Genomic DNA, 18,719 nt, shown 5'->3' with positions numbered 1-18,719 from the left:
TGCAATAGACTCTCTCTCTCTCTCTCTCTCTCTCTCTCTAATAGTAATAATAATAATAATAATGATACTGGTATCTCTATATATAAACCAGCAAAATTAGCAAGCAAGTCTAGCATAAGGAATATACAGTGAATCAATGTTAATACTAGATAGCCAATTAATTAAACCCTTATCTATATATGTGTAGGTAAGGATCACTATTTTTATTACTATTTATGCTCTTGTTTCTAGTATATAATTGTTCACTGAGAAATATCAGGGTAACAATCTCTCCTTTTTTCCTTAGTTTCTTCCTTAGTTTCTTCCTTCCTTGTTCGTAGTGTGTGTGTGTGTGTGTGTGTGTGTGTGTGTCATAGGGGGTGATGTCAGCATAAGTGTTCAATAGCCATTGTGAATAGATCCTTGACAAATCCCTTTTCGATTAGGCATTGATGTATCGTCGTCTATGTACGAGATTTTGTCAGAAAGCAACTGGAAGTAAGTTTTGGAGGTTTCGTTCGTGTCGCTGACGTACTTTTGTTTTTCGTCGACGGTCACGATTCTGCCGTCCCCCCATTCCAACCTATTATCACTTGTCCTCCTGAGGTTAACGTATCCCTCTGCAAGAACCAAAGAAGGATAAGGGAATGGACGTGGAAGAGGGAAGGAAGGGACACGAACAGAGTGGTAGATGAGTGTAGCAAACTGAGTAGGTATGAAGTGGAGGCAAACATGACTGAAATCTTTAAATGGAGATTAGATGCATTTATGGACGGAAAGAGAATTTGGTGAGCTTCTTGTAGTCTCCTTATGACCTTAGGTGAGGGAAGGGGAGGAACCGAGGGAAACTGAAGGAGGGGAAGGAAGGGAGGAGGGGAAGGGAAGGCAGGAGATCGAAGTGGAGGAAGGGAAGGGAGAGAAAGTAAAGGAGAGGAGTGCAAGGGAGGGAAACTGAAGGGAAAGAAGAAATGGGCTGATGGGAAATTGCAATAAAGAAAGAGAAGGGATGGAAGAAAATAGACGGGAAGAAAGGGAAGAGAAGAAAAGTGAAGGAAAAGAATGGAAGGGAGGGAAATTGAGGCAGAGGAAGGGTAGGGAAGGAGGCAATGAAAGGAATATGTAAACCAGGAACGAAGAAAGATTAAATTATTGTGAAAAGAAAAAGAGAAATGAAATTCTTGTTAATGATAATGAAAACAACGAAACAACAACTATTACAACACTATTAACAGGTATCATAGCATCAACTCAATCCAACAGGGTAGTTACGTTTAGCAATTTGAACGAAGTAGGGGAGACGTGAGAACTGCCACTCCGACTTCATCATAAGGAGGTGGAAGCCCGGAACCTGGGCGCAGAATTTTTTGCACTCCTCGAAGGTACGAGTTTCTGGAGGCAAGAAGTACACTGCCCCATCCGTGTCCTCCAAAACCTGGACGGAGCTGTTGAGGCTGCCTGGAGAAGAAAAAGAACGGGGAATATGTAGCTTACAGTCCCTCGAAGCCAAAGAACAGAAGAGTTTGGCCACACTTCGACTTCCCCAAGACCCCGGATATGGAGCTTACAGTCCCTCGAAGCCAAAGAATAGAAGAGTTTGGCCACACTTCGACTTCCCCAAGACCCCGGATATGGAGCTTACAGTCCCTCGAAGCCAAAGAACAGAAGAGTTTGGCCACACTTCGACTTCCCCAAGACCCCGGATATGGAGCTTACAGTCCTTCGAAGCCAAAGAATAGAAGAGTTTGGCCACACTTCGACTTCCCCAAGACCCCGGATATGTAGCTTACAGTCCCTCGAAGCCAAAGAATAGAAGAGTTTGGCCACACTTCGACTTCCCCAAGACCCCGAATATGTAGCTTACAGTCCCTCGAAGCCAAAGAATAGAAGAGCTGGCCACCTTTCGACTCCTCCTCGACCCCGACCCTACTGGGGAAGAGAAAGAAAGGGGAATACGTAGCTTACAGTTCCTCGAAGCCATAGAATTGAAAAGTTTGTCCACCATCCGTGTCCTCCAAGACCTCGAGGCTGCTGTTGAGCTTCCCTGGGAAAGAGAAACAACAGGGAATATGTCGCTTACAGTCCCTCAGAGCCATAGAATAGTAGAGCTTTGTCACCTTCCTCTGTGGCCTTTGGAAATACTTGTTGTGAGGGCCGAAATCCAAATGTTTTAGAACACGGACCCTGCAGACATATATTCTCCTACAACCAAGGCATGGAGACAACGATACAAGAAAGATTCATATCACAATTGTGGGAAAAAACGATCAAGAATACTAAAAGAAAAGCAGTTTGATTATTCGACTGGAAGACAAGAAACACTAAAAGAAAACCGGTTTGATTATTCGAGTGGAAGACAAGAAACAGTCATATAAAGATAAGAAGAAACAGCAGTTCGCCTGCTACCCGCGCAAGGGTCGGCTGTGCGAACGTGCCCTCTCTACTTACGGAATTTAGGAGTCCCAGAACTCGTAAACAGCGCCTTGCCCGTTCCAGCCGGATCGTATCTCACGAGCACGGCTACTCATGCTCTGGAAGGGAAGCTAGGGAGCGCTCCTGCAGCCCTACCTCAGGGGAAAGCAGGTGCAGTAACGATACAGATCCTGGGACAACAGCTGCACCTCGGGACCCAACCGCTGTCATGGGTAAAGTATAGTAACAAGAAACTCCTCCCAAACGTGCCGGCCTTGCCACCTGATGGTGACCCTTCTCCAAGAGGGCGGGAGGGGGGAGGGGAACGGTGCGATGGAGACGACGGTGATGGAAGGCTGCGATGTTGTCCCCGACCCTCGGGCCCCGTTGCGAAGGAAGAGACAGAGTTTGTTATGGCCCCTCACAACACAACAGTAGACGACTGCTGCCAAGCATCTATGGTCAATGGCCCTGCCTGAACGGCACCCAGAGGCCAATCCGCTGTTCAAAGAAGGTAGGAACGTTCCATACATCACGGTGGACAATGAGCCTGTCTATGATCGGCTGGTCACGTAGGGCTTTCGTGGAGAGGACATGGTGCCTGTTAAGGGGGCTCCAAGGACTGTGATTACTCATGGGATGCCCACGAATGCGTCTGTTAACTGTCTGGCGACTCCTCAAGGCGCTCCGAACATTATGTATTGCCTGGGGGTCGGGATGGCATGTTCCTCTTCTTCTTCTTCTTTTGACCTGTAACGCTTTGTATCGCTTCTTAGGTCCTCCTCCTCTCGTTCCTCCCTTCTTATTCACACTACTTTCTTTTCAGCGTTATGTTATTTTCTAACCTGAAATAAAGCCACTTATATTCACTTATGCAGACATTTGTGCCCTTTTTTCCCAGCACTGCGCGAGGAACACTTTTGCCAACTTAACCATTCTTCTTTCCGTTTCCTTTTTGTCTCCATACAGCCCCTACACCGTGCAGATTGCCCCGTTTTCCTCCTCTAGTCTCCTAGCCCACTCCTCTCCGCCTATTACCATCACTACTCCTGCCACCAACTCCCCTCTCTGCCTCTCATAGTTGCTGCATTCCACTATTAGGTGTTCTACTGTTTCTATCTGCCCTGTTCCTACAGCTACAGGTTTCCCCCGTCCCTGTTCCTGCCGTTTACCTCCAGGGTTCCTGTTCTTGCTTTAAACAATAGTTTGCTCCCCCAGTCTCCTACATGCCAGTGTATTCCCTCTGGTTTCTGTTTCCTACTGTACCATTTTAGCGTTGACTTGCCACTCATTCCTTCCTGCCATTTGACTTGTCCGTTCCTTTCTACTGCCTTCTTCACATCCCTGATCTCCATTTCATTCCACTCTTCCCTCAGGTGTTCTCTCCTTTTCCACCTCTCTAACTCTTTCCCCCAGGTGGACTTTTTTCCACTTTCTTGCAGTATTTTCTTTGCCCATCTCTCCTCACTCTCTTTTCCTTTGCTGTTGATGAGCCGTTACAAAGGCTAAACTCCCGACGACCTCCGAAACATTTCGGCGCCCAAGTTCACATATTTAACAAAGTTTTCATAGGAGTTTCAGACATTTCCAGGGGTAATTAAATGACCCTGGTGGTAATTTGAGCCTTCCTCTGTGCCAAGAACCTAAGGAAACACTCATTAGAACCCGATTAATTTCCCTTTTGGCCTGTGGAAGTAGTTGATGTGAGAGGAGGAAGCATCTGACAATACCGACTGCTGTCTGTATCGAAGAGTAAGGAAAGTAAAGGGTTCTTTTTAGGGTCCATACCTAGTTTGAAGCCGTAAATCGAGCCGGTCTTGTCCTCGAGCTCCATGCCGTCAGGGGCAATTTTGCTGAAGGTGCAGGTAGCTTTGCCGGTGTCATCGCGAATAGCGGAGAAAGCGATGCACCTCGGATCCGTTGCGCAGATGACCTTACAAGTGCCTGATGGAAGGAGAGAAAGATATAGACAGACAGACAGATAGATAAATAGAGAGAGAGAGATAGACGGTCAGATTTATTAGGCCTAATTCTCAAACATCTTGGGGCTTACACACCCAACAGAAGAAGGGTCACACTGCCACCAGGGTTATTAAACTACCCGTGGAAATTCCCAAAACTCCTTCGAAAGCCTTGTCAAATACGTGTACCCATAAAAGAGAGGCCTGTATTCTTAAATACTTTCAGGTCTCACAATAACTCCTTCTCGAGGCCACAAACCTTTGATAAAGCTTTCGTGGAGGTTCTGTCAGTATTTCCATGGGTAGTTTTATGAGTCTAGTGATAGTTCAACAAGCCTTCTACACTCTGAATGTGAATTAAGAACACTCACTGGAACCCGACTGATCTTCCTTTTGGCTTTTGGAAATAGATGACAAGGCTTTCGTGGAGGTTCTGTCAGTATTTCCATGGGTAGTTTTATGAGTCTAGTGATAGTTCAACAAGGCTTCTGCACCATGAATATGAATTAAGAACACTCATTTGAACCCGACTGATCTTCCTTTTGGCTTTTGGAAATAGATGACAAGGCTTTCGTGGAGGTTCTGTCAGTATTTCCATGGGTAGTTTTATGAGTCTAGTGATAGTTCAACAAGGTTTCTGCACCATGAATATGAATTAAGAACACTCATTTGAACCCGACTGATCTTCCTTTTGGCTTTTGGAAATGGTTGACAAGGCTTTCGGAGGTTCTGTCAGTATTTCCATGGGTAGTTTTATGAGTCTAGTGATAGTTCAGAATTAAGAACACTCATTTGAACCCGACTGATCTTCCTTTTGGCTTTTGGAAATAGATGACAAGGCTTTCGTGGAGGTTCTGTCAGTATTTCCATGGGTAGTTTTATGAGTCTAGTGATAGTTCAACAAGGCTTTTGCACCATGAATATGAATCAAGAACACTCATTTCAACCCGACTTATCTTCCTTTTGGCTTTTGGAAATAGTTGACAAGGCTTTCGTGGAGGTTCTGTCAGTATTTCCATGGGTAGTTTTATGAGTCTAGTGATAGTTCAACAAGGCTTCTGCACCATGAATATGAATCAAGAACACTCATTTCAACCCGACTTATCTTCCTTTTGGCTTTTGGAAATAGTTGACAAGGCTTTCGTGGAGGTTCTGTCAGTATTTCCATGGGTAGTTTTATGAGTCTAGTGATAGTTCAACAAGGCTTCTGCACCATGAATATGAATTAAGAACACTCATTTGAACCCGACTTATCTTCCTCTTTGCTTTTGGAAATAGTTGACAAGGCTTTCGTATGAGTTTTGAGCATTTCTTGGGGTAGTTTAATGACCCTGAATGTGAATTAAGAACACTCATTGGAACCCGACTGATCCTTCTTTTGGCCTCTGGAAATAGCTGACAAGGCTTTCGTAGGAGGTTTGAGCGTTTCCAGGGGTAGTTTAATGGATGACCCTTCTGCACCATGACTGTAAGAAAAAAACATTTGAGAACCCGGTTATAAACTACTATGTTGACTTTGGAAAGATCTGTTGCAAGAGCGAAAGCGTTTGAGAATACTGGCTTTACATAGACTTTCGAAATATGTATCATACGGGTTATAATGCATTGACGACCAATCAAAGAAACTACGTCAGGTTAGCGATTATCTTTTGTTACTCGTATTGTTTCCGTGAGGTCGGCTAGGCTAGCAATGATCTATATAGTTCATGTTCTCATACAAAGCGGGTCCTCTCCTCCTCGCCGCTCTGCCACACAGCCCCAACACATATCCTTTACTCTCATATGTTAGCTAAAAAGGTAACATATGAGAAGAGATAGTTGTTGGGACGGAGTGGCAGGGCGGCGGGGAGGAAAGGAACCGCGGGAGTCTCACTATAAAATCTGCTGGTCTCACTACAAAATCTGGTCTCACTATAAAAGAACAAGCAGGCCATTTGAGTCAAGCCGCCACTGGGAACACAGCACAAAGGGCAACCACGTGATATGTAGACTACCGTGCGTAACATAAGAGGATGGGTAAGATCAGAGATGTAGAATAGGGAGTCTGGCCAACATCCTCACAGGCGCCATGTTGCTACCAGAGGAGACGCGCGAAATTCAAATTGATCCTGATACAATAATTTTTTTTTCTGTGTGTGTTTTCTCTATATAGGTACTTCTTTTATATTATAGGTTTAGTATAGGTACTTCTTTGAGATCCTGACGATACCCAAAACACAAAAAAACACAACTGTATATCACCATTAATTTGAATTCAGCGCGGTTCTCAAGTTCCTCCCTTTTGCAACAATAAAACATCATTCAGTCAATCCTGGTAACAACATGGTGCGGCCTGTGATGAAGGTGGTCACGATCTCCTATTTTATGGCGCTGGGGAAGGAAGAGTAAATCTATGTAAATCATGTCACCTTTTATGTTTGCTGATTTCCAACCCCAAAACTGTTTCCCCCAACCCAATAACTGGCTTGGTATTTTTTTTTTTTTTTTTTTTTACAGCAAAGGAGACAGCTCAAGGGCACAAAAAAGTAAACATTAATAAAAAATAAAAGAATCCAAAGAGGTGGCCGAAAGATAAGTCAGTATATAAGTGGTATATAGTTAACGTTAAAGTGGTCAATTATTTATGTTTCTTGGCAATAGTTATGGGGCAGAAACCGGTAAATACGAGGCTCTGAGTACGATAATCTGCCGACGGTGATTCATCCTTACATCTGTTGGGCCTTGTCTCACTGGAGTACTTGTAACTTTCAGGAATTGCCTTGCCCAAACTCAGCATCATCCTGTCGGGGTTTTTAGTGACGGGGATTTGATCTTGGCACACCACCATCACCACAGCCGCCACCACTATCAACACCCTCATCTCGGCAGCTAGTAATAGGTTCCAAGCTGGTGTTATCGGGTTTCAAGAGGGTGTTATCGGCTTTTGTTTTGGCTGTGTCTTCGTCCGGGCTTCTTTTGAATCTCTTTCGGTGGTTGTCTGTTACTGTATAGCCAACCTCCACTTTCCGTCATCCACTTGAACTCACACGAGACCCTGAAAATGAAAAAGATGACCTTGTATACACTTTGTCACTGCATCGGAGAAGGAGGGAGCGAGAGACACGAGAGACGGGAACGCACGTACACACACCCCAAGCCTCTGGTACAGACTCCTGAGGCTTCGAATAGCTACACCAACCATACCGTGCCATGTGTCTACTAACCCCCGCGCTGACGTATTACACTGGCGGAGGGACGGAGGGCGGAGGGCTACGCACATATTAAATTCATGAAAGTAATAAAAAGAGGAAGAGATAGTGGGCAGTAGCGTTAGTTTCTTAGGCGACGACGAATACACAAGAGAGGAAAAAGGTGAGAAAGCGGGTCATTTAGCGCCTTGAGTGTTTGTGTACAGCGAGTGACCATGACGCCATTGACTAAGTAATTAACGAAGAGAGAGAGAGAGAGAGAGAGAGAGATTTTTTTTTACATGTGGCCTATAGCGCCGGTAGGCTATTTTATATGGGCCTGATGGTCGGCCCGAGCCCATCATGGCGCAGGCAATTGTTTATAGTGGCGCCAATATTACTGGCTCATGCTGCCCCCCGGAGCTCATTCTTGATTTCATTTGCGCCGTACAGCTTCTTCTAGAGTCCGGGTTGATGGGTGGTCTTCAGGACAGCATGTGGGTAGTCTTAAGCCACTCGGCGGTGACTGAAAAATCCCAGGTGGTTAGTGGCGGATTAGAACCCACATCATGGACAACGCACCAAACGCGAGGCCGGTACGCTAACCACTCAGCCACCGCAGAGAGAGAAAAGAATGACAAAGAGAGAGGAAACAAGAAGAAAAAGAAGAAGAAAAAAGAAGATCATAAAAACAAAAAGTAGAGGAAGAAGAAAAACAACAGCAGCAACGACGACAACAAAAAAAAACAAGAAAAAACAAAAAACTAACAACAAGAAGAACACCATAACAACACCAAGCTGATATACCATAATAATAATAATAATAATAATAATAATAATAATAATAATAATAATAATAATAATAAAAATAGCAATGGGGTCACTTCTCCCGCTAACACACACACACACACACACATACATATACATCTATTATTCACAACAACCAGGCATTAAAACCAGCACAGGGGGACATCCGTGAGGTTTGCATGCAGGCAGAAAATTAAGTTAGCAGGAACCATTAATCTTAACAACGAAGTGCCTTGGAACACAACAGACATCGCATGCAGTTTATTGAGAGTATCAAGGTGTGTGTGTGTGTGTGTGTGTGTGTGTGTGTAGGTAGGTAAGCACTTGGTAGTAACGTAAATAGGTAGATTGGAAGGTAGGTAGTTTAAGTAAGTATAGGGAAGTAGACAGGTTAGGTAGGTGACACTTGGTTGGTAGGTGAGAATGAGAAGAGAATGAGAATGAAGAGAGTGAGAGAGAATGAAAATGAGAGAGTAAGATGATGAATGAGAGAGAGGAAGAATGAAAAGAGAATGAGAATGAGTGAAAAGAATGAGAAGAGAATGAGAATGAGTGAAAAGAATGAAAAGAGAATGAGAATGAAGACAGTGAGAGAGAATGAAAACGAGAGAGTAAGATGATGATGAATGAGAGAGAGGAAGAACGAAAAGAAAATGAGAATGAGTGAAAAGAATGAAAAGAGAATTAAATAGAATGAGAGGATGAATGAGAGAGAAAAAGAATGAAAGAGGGAGAATGAAAATGAGAGAATAAGAGAATGAATGAGAGAAAGAACGAAAGAGAATGAAAGAATAGAGAGAGAGAGAGAGAGAGAGAGAGAGAGAGAGAGAGAGAGAGAGAGAGAGAGAGAGAGAGAGAGAGAGAGAGAGAGAGAGAGAGAATATAATGAACGAGAGAGAGAGAGAATGAAAATGAGAGAATAAGAGAAGGAAAGAATGAGAGAATGAACGAGAATAAAAATGAGAGAATAAGAGAAGGAAAGAATGAGAGAATGAACGAGAATGAAAACGAGATAAAGAATGAGAGAATGAAGAGAGAGGTAGATAGATAGATAGATAGATAGATAGATAGGTTAGTAGACAAGCAAGTACACAATCACTGCACTATTTGTCAGCACCTCGCCTGCTGTTCTTGCTCTCTTATTTATGGAGTAATAACCTTAATTGTACGAACATTCATACGGGTGAGAGGAGGAGGAGGAGGAGGAGGAGGGAAGAAGAAGTAGCAGTAGTAGTAGTAGTAGGAGGAGGAGGAGACATGTAAGAAACGGAGGAGAAGAGAAGAGGAGAGAAGAGACTAAGTAGGAGAAGAAGGAGGAGGAGGAGGAGAAGGAGGAGGTCAAACAGAGAGAAAAGGAGAAGGAGGAGAAAGAGGAAGAGAATGTTAGAAACGGAGGGAGAAGAAGGAGGAGGAGGAGGATGTCAGACACGGAGAAGAAGAAAAAGAAGAGGAAAAAGAAAAGAGAAGAAAGAGGAAGAGGAGGAAGAGGGAGTGTAAATCCTTTCTACAACAGTATCATCAAATCTAAACAGTAGAATCAAATCGAGTCTATCCAGGAACTATAAAAAAAGAAGAAGGAAAAGAAAAGAATCACAATAAGAAAAAAATGATCGTAGGTGAGAGAGATTTATGACCGAGGGAAGGAGGAAGGAGAGAGGGAGGAAAAGAGGAAAGGAGGAAAGGAGGGACAAGGTAGTAGGCTAAATAAAATGTGTATATAAGAAAGGCCATGATTAAGGGGGGAGGGGGGGATCACACACACACACACACACACACACACACACACAAAGGGCAACACGTGTCCCTTTCTCACGCGTGTTCCTGATTAGATGATTTATACCTGTGAAGAAGGGCAGGTGAGAAGGGGGGAAGGGAGGTAGGGTGGAGAGGGTGAGAAAGAATGAGAGAATAAGAGAAAGAATGCGAATGAATGAGAGAATGAAGTAGCAGGAGGAAAAAGAAGAACAAGAAAAAAAAACTAGAACATAAACAAAACAAAAACAAGAACAAGAAGGGAAAAAAAAAGGAAAAGGAGGAGGAGGAGGCGAAGGGACGCGAGGTGACCGCCAGCGTTGTGTTTTCACTGTGCCGAGATAGTCCTGGGAAGAGAAGGCTGTGCATGAGGCGAGCCATCTGAAGTAGCCTGGGAGCAATGTGCCTCTTACAATCCGGCTAACATACCCCTCACTCGGCCGGGCACGATGAGCGGGCACGGAGGTGAGTCCAGGCAGGAAACGCGGCACGGTAGCACAATTTCATGTTTCCTGAAGGTCTCGGCCGATACTAACGATCTATTTATCCTTCCTGCATCCCCAGCTAAGATGCGGTGCTGCCTGCCGTGGGTGGCTGGGCTCGTGGCTGTGCTGGTGACGGGCGGGGTGTGTGAGCCCCTCCTGAGTGTGCCCAACGCCCCCCACAACACCCTGACGCTGGACGCACACCACACCCTGCACCTCGTCCACCCCAAAGGTGCCTCCCTCTTCCCTGCGTCACCCCCGCGCTGAGTAACAGCAGGCTAATGTTGTGCTGTAAACGATGATAGTGTTGGTGCACCACTCACCCCCCCGCCGGTCTTATACCTCACGCCTTCTACAGGAGAAGCCCATGTGAACTGGGGCCTCACGCTGCCCGAAGGCGCGGAAGGGACTCCGTGTGGCGAGGGCGACTCCTGCCTCGACTTCGGCGTGGCGCGAGTGGTGGTGACGACCGAGGACCACTGCCAGAAGGTTGCCTGGACCAGCGGCGGTGACGGCGGCGGCGGTGACGGCGGCGGCGGCAACGGCAGCCTGTCGGAGCTGAAGGACTGTGTGCTGCTGGAGGGACACTGGTGGGTGGACGCCGGGGGTCTGGGTGTGGGACTGGGCTAATCAATCTCCCTTGGTGACCCTGCCTCCTAGGACGGGTGCAGGGCAAAGCCTACGGGACCCCTGTGTTCAGGAAGGGGGGAGATCCTCAGCCTTACATAAATTGACGTTGCTCACTGGGTTGTTTCTATAAGAGACAATCCCGAGTGCGGGGAGGCCGAGGGGGCGCCCGCAAATATCATGACCAGAGCGGGTCGATGGAGGTGTCTACATGGAGACTTGTTCTGAGGACCCCGGGGATGGTGTCGCAGGGTGGGCGAGGCAACGCACCCTGGCGTCTACCCCCATTGATTCATATGATGTAACTTTATGGCTGGCGTCTCAGGCCCTCAGCATCGAGTTTTCTGATCTCACTAATGAAGCGAAATAGTTGAAATGAGTTCCTCCACGCCACAGGTTCGGCGGCGGGCAGCAGATATATCAGCCGTGGCCGATCGAGAAGCAGCCGCGCGAGGAGACGGCCTACGTGACAGCTGACATGCTGCAGAAACGCCTCATGTGGTACGGCGGCGTGACGGAGGCGTACTGGGTTTCGTCGCAGGGCGTGGCGGTGCGGGTGAGGCTGCCGGCGAGACTTTGTGATTGTTAACTTAATTGTTATATGATTGGCAGCAGGGGAAAGGTAGGCTGGGACTTATTGACGTGTCGTATCCATCTCTCTCTTTTTCTCTCTTTTCTCTCTCTCTCTTCTCTTCTCTCTCTCTCTCTCTCTCTCTGTCGTATCGTGTCATGTTGAAGGTGGAGGAGGAGACGCCGCTGTTCCTGAGCGTCCCGGACACCGACGGCGACGAGACGGCGGACGAGCTGTGTCTGTCCGCCCGCCACGACGCTCCCTTCGTGGCCGCCCCGGGCACGCCCCTCACCCTCACCTACTTCCTCTGTACCGCCGACGACGTGAGGCAGGTGAGTGGTCCCATAGGTTTACAGGAGCTGCCCTGCATAGACCTACCGGCCTCTTGCAGACTCCTTACGTTCTTATGTTCTCATGTTCTTAACTGGTCCCGATCGGTGCTGGCGCTTGCCCGAAGAAACGCCCTGACTGCCCGATTAGTTACGCTTTATAGGAGGGTAAAGGAGGAAGGGAGAGAAGACGTGGATGAGGTGAACGAGATGAGGGACAGGAGAGAGGATGGGAGGAAGCATGGAGGTATTAAGGAAGGGAAAGAGCAGGGGAGAAGACGAGGTGGAAAGGACGAGTGAATGAAGAGGGAGGAAGGGAGACGTGGACGAGGTGAACGAGATGAAGGACAGGAGAGAGGATGGGAGGAAGCATGGAGGTATTAAGGAAGTGAAAGAGCAGGGGAGAAGACGAGGTGGAAAGGACGAGTGAATGAAGAGGGAGGGAAGGCGACGTGGACGAGATAAGGGACAGGAGAGAGGATGGGAGGAAGCACGGAGGTAATAAGGAAGGGAAAGAGCAGGGGAGAAGACGAGGTGGAAAGGACGAGTGAGTGAAGAGGGAGGGAGGGAGACGTGGACGAGGTGAGGGACAGGAGAGAGGATGGGAGGAAGCACGGAGGTAATAAGGAAGGGAAAGAGCAGGGGAGAAGACTAGGTGGAAAGGACGAGTGAGTGAAGAGGGAGGGAGGGAGACGTGGACGAGGTGAGGGGGGCCTGAGCGCCATCACCTTATTCTTTCTCTTCAGCAAGGGAGGCAGTTCAAGGGCAAGACACAAAAACAGCAACAATAAAGCCCATTAGACGCTGCTCCCAACAAAAGAAAATAGAACGAGAGCCAAGAAGAGAGTTCAATACCAAGTGAAGTGTCTTTAATACTCTCCTTTCTCTCTGCCACGGGTCTCATTGATTTTGTGACGGCTTCCACATTTCATGCATTCTGCTGCCAAGAGTCAGTCACGAGGTCAACATTTCACTTTAATGAGTCGTATTTCATTGCCTTCTGAAGCTGCCAACCTCATAGCCTCGTTCCATGGCCATTTCAGATTTTATTTATGTCCAGTTTTATCACAGTGACCAGTAGGATCGGTATTCACTGAGGTGCTCCGCCAAGACACATCTGCAAATGACTCTGGACACTCTTTAGGACTCTTCAACTTTAATATTATTTGCGGGAGAAGCGTCGTTATGGGCTCCTTTGTTATTTGTTTGTTTATTTATTTATTGCGTCCGTAAGCTGCCTCCTTTTCTGTAGAATAAAAAAAAAGTCCACCAATGTCAAATCTCCAACAACTCTTCTCGTTCCCCGCTGTCACATCTATAACACCTCTTCTCCCCTTCCCAAAGTTATCCTCATTCCCCGCTGTCACATCTGTAACACCTCTTCTCCCCTTCCCAAAGTTATCCTCGTTCCCCGCTGTCACATCTCCAACACCTCCTCTTCCCGCCACAGGTCCACGAGGCGACCTTCCCCAAGTTCTTCTCGCTCCCCGATGGCCCGCCGGACGCCCGTATGATCCGCGACCCGGTCTGGTCCACGTGGGCAGAGTACCACGCCGCTGTCAACGACTCCAGAGTGCTCGAACTTGCGCGGTCCATCACCGAGTTCGGCTTCAACAACAGCCAGGTGTGTGCACGAGGCCGCGAGGACGAGCAAGGATGTGATTACCGGGGCCAGGCAGGAGGGTGAAGGCGAGGAGTGTCTGATTAGTTATAGAGGGCAGGAAGGCATGAAGTCTGTCCGTAACATTGGTTTTATGGCAGGTGGAGATCGATGACAACTGGGAAACGTGTTATGGTGAGGCTGTGTTCAACCCGGAGCGATTCCCCGACCCGAAAGGCTTGGTGGATCAGCTGCATGTAAGCCACACACATACTACCTAACTACCTACCTAACTAACTAACTGATTAACTAACTAACTACCATCCACCAATACTATACTCACTCAGACAGACAAGCAACAGGTGATCTTTATACTCATTACCTGACACCACCCAACACCGATCACTGGTCTATGTTCTTCGTGTCTCCCTGAACGGCACAGAGCGAGGGCTTCCGCGTCACGCTCTGGATCCACCCCTTTATCAACGACGACTGTCCAGCCTTCACCTACGCAGACCAGCAGGGATACTTGATCAAGGTGAGCAGACTGACACGCCCTCCATACCGCAAGACCAGTATCACCATAGCCACCGTACACTAACTGGCCCTGAAGCCCCGCCCCCTCGTCAATAGCTAAAGAAGTTGATTGGTCGGGTGAAAGGAGGTTGGGGCTAGGAGCCAATGTTACCGTGGAGTGGATGAGGGACTGGGCGGGGCTTCTGGACGAATTAAGTGCACGAGGACGATAGTTATACCTTGCTGTGCTATCCTTTTAATCTTCTTCTCTTGTGAATATCTTAGTCTCATTTACTAGTTGTCGTGGTGAACTATTCTTTTGACGTCATTCTCTCTCACTAATCCGTCTCATTCACTATAATTCCCTTGCTATGCTATGCCTTTTTATATCTCTTTTTTTCTGAACATTTATCTTAATCTTACTCACCTCAATGATAGAAACCTTTTAAAAACACTTTGAAGAGATCCGTATAGCACTCAGAAAACCACTAATCAACTTCCTAGACTATTCCTTTGATATCCCTTTCTTTCAACCATTTATCTTAATCTCATTCTCCTCGATGATACCAACCTTCTAAAAATCGGTTTCACGAGGACTTGGCATCATTGCTTGGGTGACGGTCTCTTGCGTCGCTCATTGGCTGTTGTTTAATGTTTACTATAGATCTAACCTGCAGTGACATGGCCTACTATCTCTCGCTCTCTGCTACCACTTTAAATTATCAGTACCATCACCCAAGCAATGATACCAAGTCCGGGAGTCCACCCCTGAAGGATTACGCCCGCCAGCTCTCGTGGAACCGACTATGGTCACTTCGAAGAGCTTCAGGGTGGTATTCTCAGACGCTCCCTCCTCTCACAACAAATATTTTCAAATGCCACAAAGGTTATCAGAAAGGTTCCCATGAGTGTTTTTTTCACGTTCATGGTACAGGAGCATTGTCATATTACCACCAGGGTCATAAATCTACCCATAGAAATACCCACAACTCTTACGAAAGCCTTATCAAATGTGGGTGGGTGAGCCTTGAAACGCAGAATATGACCCTCATCCTTTTGGTCTTATCGGTGGATCTCCCCTTCAGGACAGCACCGGCACCACCCAGCTGACGCATTGGTGGCAGGGCAATTCCGCTGGTGCCGTGGACTTCACCAACGAGGATGCGAGGTCGTGGTGGCTGCAGCGCATCCTGGACCTGCAGCAACAGACCGGCATCGACAGCTTCAAGTTTGACGCGGGCGAGACCTCTTGGCTGCCTGAGAACTACACGCTGGGGGTGGACGAACGGCTCTGGCCCAATTTTTTCACCTACAAGTAAGCCAGATATCTTGGTTTTATTATTAGGCAAGTTGTTTTTTGTTGTGGTATCATTGTTTAACCCCTTGGCTGCGGACCCCCTACCAGAAGACCTCACCAAGCTACAGGAGTGGAGCAAAAAGTGGCTGCTGGAAGTCAATGAAGAAAATGTAAAGTCCTGCACCTTGGGAGGGGATATCCAGTATATCAGTACCACATGGGAAACACTCCACTATCCACCACAGAGGCAGAGAAAGACCTGGGAGTATATGTTATCAGGCTACCAGTGAAGGCCAAATCCGTGCCAATCGCAGCGGACGGGTTAAAGGACAAACCACCTAGGCCCATATTACTAAGTGTATCGGCCTCCCTTACGACTATTTCCCAAGGCCACGGAGAAGATTACCGGGTTTTCACTTTTTTTTTTTTTACAACAAAGGAGACAGCTCAAGGGCACACAAAAAAGGAAACAATAATAAAAAAAAAAGCCCGCTACTCGCTGCTCCGATAAAAAGAATCAAAAGAGGTGGCCGAAAGAGAGATCAATTATTTCGGGAGGAGAGGCGTCCTAACTGGGTATTCACGATGCGGAAGCCGTGTAAAACAATCACCAGGATCACAAAACAGTCCATAAAAAGCCCAGAGAGAGAGGCTTTTCAAACGGGGAACTGATGATCCGATATGTTTAAAAATACGGGCTCTAGTCTGGACCATAGAGGCTGCGTGATCTGAATAGCTATGTAAATCTATGTAAGCCTATTTAAATCTGTGTTGTCTCGCAGGTACGTCGAGTCGGTGGCCCAGTTCGGGAACATGGTGGAGACAAGAGTGGGCCGCGGCTCGCAACGCCACGCTATCTTCGTCAGGATGCTCGACAAGGACTCCATCTGGGGCTACTTCAACGGCATCAGCACGCTCGTCCCCTCGCTGCTACACTCAGGTTAGTGCGGTAGGCATACAACACGTCTATATATAATGCGTGTAGGAGTTCGAATTTGGTCAATGTTCTTAGACGCTTCCGCCTCTCACATCAATGATTTCCAAAGGCCAATTAGGAGATGAAACGTGTTCTCATGAGTGCCGTTTTACGTTCACGGTACAGAGTCTTTGTCAAACAACTACCAGGGTCATAAAACTTTTAGTGGAAATGCCCCCACAACTCCTACGAATGCCTTGTTAAACGTGTGTGTCCTTGGGCGCATAAACTCACTTCTCCGACAAACAATAACCACTGATGAGGTCGACGTTCTAATGTGCCTCTCCTGCAAGGGATCCTGGGCTATCCCTTTGTGCTGCCGGACATGGTGGGCGGCAACGCATATGGGATTAGTCCAAGCAAGGAGCTCTTCGTGAGGTGGGCCCAAGCCAACGCGTTCATGCCGGCCATCCAGTTCTCCATCCTCCCCTGGAACTACGATGACGAGGTGAGTTCGGGAGCAGCCAAAGGGGAGCGACAACCCTGAATATTCCTGGATGGCAATGGCGATACCTACTCACTACCCATCAACTGTACCTTCTTGATAGGCATGTGTCCCCTCTTCCTCCCTCTTAAACCTCCCTGGTATCCTCACGCCGACCCTGACAAGCCCTGAGTCCTCTTAAACACCGGATGACAATGACGATAGCTGAGGCAACGGTTCCCTCCAACCCACGCAATATCACCAACTGTGCATTCTCAAACCTCCGATCATGACAAGTTCTTTGCCCCTCTCCATTCGTGTCCCCTTGCGCCCACAGACGATAGAGCTGTGCCGGGAGGTGACGAGGCTGCACGCGGAGTACACACCACTGCTGCTGAGCCTGGCGGATGAAGCAACGACCTCTGTGGCACCAATGATGAGACCGACTTGGTGGCTCTGTCCCACCCTCGAGGAGTGCCTCACCGTGGACCAGCGTGAGTGCCTCCCCCTCGCCTGTGTCCCCCGCCTGCTTCTCTTTCTTTCCGCCTGGTGTCCTGCCTCTTGGATGGATATTAATACGCCTGGTCGAGTTCTATAATACCACCTGAACGATAACTTCCTATAAGCGTCTTCTCTCTCACCTTCAGAGTTCCTTGTTGGGGATGACCTCCTGGCGGTGCCTGTGGTGACTGCCGATGCCACCACCCTGGACGTGGTGTTGCCGCCTGGAGAGTGGCAGCAGGCAGGCACGGAGCTGACTGTCACGGGGCCCACCACCATCACCGTGGACATCACCCTCAGTAGTATCGTCTACTTCACCAGGGTCACGTCATAGGGACCTCGCACGCTGGAGGGCACCCCAGGTAACTTGTGCCAATCTTCGACAGTAAAACCCACCCGAAATTGACCTTTCTTCTGGTCTGTCTTTCTTTTTTCTTTTCTCGGAGCATCTTCTAGCGGGGTTTTTGTTGCTGTTTTTGTTTCTTGCCCTTGAGCTGCCTGCTGTAAAAAAAATAAAACAGTAGAGACACAAGACTTTTCACTTTACACTTCATCAAAATAAAGCTGAAAATAAAGGAATGGAAAAAGGACTCCTTACACAATCCTCTTTGGGTGATTTTGAAACTCGCTCTTTATATATCCTACAAGAGTTTTCTAATTCTCATGATCTGTTTTAACTTCCTGAAATGAGTGAGTGGTTGAATGGAAAAAGATTGGAGTTAGGAGTTAAAGCTATCTCGGAGAGTAGGTGAGAGAGGGTAAAAAAAAAATATATACAAAAATACACATAGAATAATTAAATTTGTATTAAAATGAATATACAAAATACACATACAATAAGATAAATTTGTATTGAAATAGGGGCGAAGTGCACGAAGACTATTGCCACCTGCACTATTATTTTGATATAATTGTCTCTTGAGCACTTGTCTTCGTCTATTTTTCTTCGATGATGGATGGCGCTGTGGTCACGTGGGTCCCGCAGTCCATCTTGAATGACCTCGAGTGCCTTGAGCTACAGGATTGGAGGTCAAGACGATGATCAGGGGACGAATGGCGGCTCGTGGCGGTCACCTATACATACGCTTGTCCTGTGATGAAGAGCTACGGCAAACTAAATGAAAAGCAAATAAACTATCCGCTTGCTTGCTTGCCTTTCTTTGTTTGAATTTCCCGCCATCCCCATTGTTTTGTTGGTGACGCGGACTGATGCTGACGATGATGCTGAAGTGAGGTGCTCAGCTTTTAGCCTTTGATTAAGAAAGGAATGATGTTCTTCACTCCTATTTTTACCTCATTAATTCCAGTTTAACTTTAT

At 47.2% G+C, this 18,719-nt stretch overlaps 2 protein-coding genes across 7 annotated transcripts; one reads left to right on the top strand and one right to left on the bottom strand.

Moving 5' to 3' along the window:
• Positions 1 to 72: 72 nt before the first annotated feature.
• On the bottom strand, positions 73 to 14,187 carry LOC126999743 (uncharacterized). Its single transcript, XM_050862593.1, has 5 exons — positions 14,070 to 14,187; positions 7,059 to 7,383; positions 4,177 to 4,332; positions 1,249 to 1,434; positions 73 to 599 (listed from the first exon to the last, which is right to left on the bottom strand). The coding sequence occupies exons 2-5, from the start codon at positions 7,207 to 7,209 to the stop codon at positions 379 to 381; spliced, it is 714 nt and encodes a 237-aa protein (XP_050718550.1). The 5' UTR covers positions 7,210 to 7,383; positions 14,070 to 14,187; the 3' UTR covers positions 73 to 378.
• Positions 2,742 to 18,555, top strand: LOC126999738 (myogenesis-regulating glycosidase-like). 6 transcript variants are annotated; one of them, XM_050862584.1, is made up of 14 exons: positions 2,742 to 2,902; positions 10,640 to 10,792; positions 10,919 to 11,150; positions 11,584 to 11,743; positions 11,926 to 12,090; positions 13,538 to 13,711; positions 13,849 to 13,944; positions 14,130 to 14,225; positions 15,289 to 15,518; positions 16,283 to 16,440; positions 16,770 to 16,924; positions 17,238 to 17,394; positions 17,548 to 17,763; positions 18,387 to 18,555. In XM_050862584.1, exons 1-13 carry the CDS (start codon positions 2,854 to 2,856, stop codon positions 17,733 to 17,735), a joined length of 2,013 nt encoding a protein of 670 aa, XP_050718541.1. In that variant the 5' UTR covers positions 2,742 to 2,853; the 3' UTR covers positions 17,736 to 17,763; positions 18,387 to 18,555. The 6 variants fall into 6 exon arrangements, with proteins under 6 accessions (XP_050718541.1, XP_050718542.1, XP_050718544.1 ...); XM_050862585.1 differs by having other exon boundaries at positions 18,325 to 18,555; XM_050862587.1 differs by lacking the exon at positions 18,387 to 18,555 and having other exon boundaries at positions 10,919 to 11,076; positions 11,107 to 11,150; positions 17,548 to 17,933.
• The last annotated feature ends 164 nt before the right edge of the window (positions 18,556 to 18,719 follow it).

Source organism: Eriocheir sinensis, chromosome 17, assembly GCF_024679095.1.
Source record: "Eriocheir sinensis breed Jianghai 21 chromosome 17, ASM2467909v1, whole genome shotgun sequence".
NCBI classification, from domain to species: Eukaryota; Metazoa; Arthropoda; class Malacostraca; order Decapoda; family Varunidae; genus Eriocheir; species Eriocheir sinensis.
The sequence above is the reverse complement of the archived record's forward strand: the minus strand, read 5'-3'. Positions and strand labels throughout refer to the sequence as shown.